Source organism: Lepidothrix coronata, unplaced genomic scaffold (genome assembly GCF_001604755.1).
Source record: "Lepidothrix coronata isolate B3197 unplaced genomic scaffold, Lepidothrix_coronata-1.0 Scaffold389, whole genome shotgun sequence".
NCBI classification, from domain to species: Eukaryota; Metazoa; Chordata; class Aves; order Passeriformes; family Pipridae; genus Lepidothrix; species Lepidothrix coronata.
The window spans coordinates 94,322-95,628 of NW_016690569.1; the positions used below are offsets into that span (position 1 = coordinate 94,322).

The 1,307-nt window shown below is 56.8% G+C and overlaps 1 protein-coding gene across 1 annotated transcript in view; it reads right to left on the bottom strand.

Annotated features, from left to right (window-relative positions):
* Window positions 1–1,307, bottom strand: part of KLHDC10 (kelch domain containing 10) — a 34,199-nt gene that overhangs the window by 11,222 nt on the left and 21,670 nt on the right. The window contains exon 3 of the mRNA XM_017839234.1: window positions 656–925. Coding sequence (XP_017694723.1) covers window positions 656–925 — 270 coding nt within the window. The remainder of the gene's footprint in view (window positions 1–655; window positions 926–1,307) is intronic.

Below are 1,307 nucleotides of genomic sequence, written 5' to 3' on the forward strand. Positions count from 1 at the left end.
CACATCCAGCAACATTCCAGCCCTTTTCCTTGCTAAGGTGATCCTTGGAAGTGTCCAAGGCCAGGCTGGAGCAACCTGGGATCCACATCCAGCAACATTCCAGCCCTTTTCCTTGCTAAGGTGATCCTTGGAAGTGTCCAAGGCCAGGCTGGAGCAACCTGGGATCCACATCCAGCAACATTCCAGCCCTTTTCCTTGCTAAGGTGATCCTTGGAATTGTCCAAGGCCAGGCTGGAGCAACCTGGGATCCACATCCAGCAACATTCCAGCCCTTTTCCTCACTGAGATGATCCCTGGAAGTGTCCAAGGCCAGGTTGGAGCAACTTGGGATCCACACCCAGCCCTTTTCCTTGCTAAGGTGATCCTTGGAAGTGTCCAAGGCCAGGTTGGAGCAACCTGGGATCCACATCCAGCAACATTCCAGCCCTTTTCATAAGATGAGCCCTGGAAGTGTCCAAGGCCAGGCTGGAGCAAGCTGGGACAGTGGGAGGTGTCCCTGTGCGGGCAGGGTTTGGAATGGGATGGACATCATGGCTGGATGAGAAGGTCCAAGGTGGAATGAGATGGATCTCCAAGGTCCTTCCAACCCAAACCACTCCATGACCCTGTGATGATCTCCCAGCCATAAACCAGGACAAACCCCGGGATCACCCACCCCTCCCAGTTCCCCTGGACTCGGGCTCAGTGTCCCGGCAAAGCCCTTCCCACACTCCCAAATCCTCGCCAGCTCCTCCCTCCTGGCCTGCCAACAATCCCAAAATCCCTCCCGTGCCCACCTCTCCTCGGGCATGTCGCAGGACATGTTGTTGGGTTTCAGCTGGACCCACTCTCGGGTGCTGAGGTCGAGGCGGTGCAGGTCGGTGCTGTAGATGTAGCCGGTGGTGCCCCCGAAGACGTAGAGGCAGCCGTTGATGATGGCCATGGCCTGGGGACAACGGGCACACGGGCACCTCGGGGGCCGGAAAACCGGGAATGCCCGCCCTCCCCCACCCCGGGAGAAGGGAAGGGGCCTTTGCCCGGCGGGAAAAATCCCCTGGGGAAGCGCAGGGAGAGCGGCCCCGGCCGGGGGAGGGAGGGGATGTCCAGACACCACGGCCAGGGGGCCGGAAAGTTCCTGTGCTGACAAAAACGAGGCCTAAAAGTTGTTCCAGTAACACCTAAAAGTTCTTGTTCTGATAAAAATGAGGCCTAAAAGTTGTTCCAACAACACCTAAAAGTTCCTGTGCTGACAAAAACGAGGCCTAAAAGTTGTTCCAGTAACACCTAAAAGTTCCTGTGCTGACAAAAACGAGGCCTAAAAGTTGTTC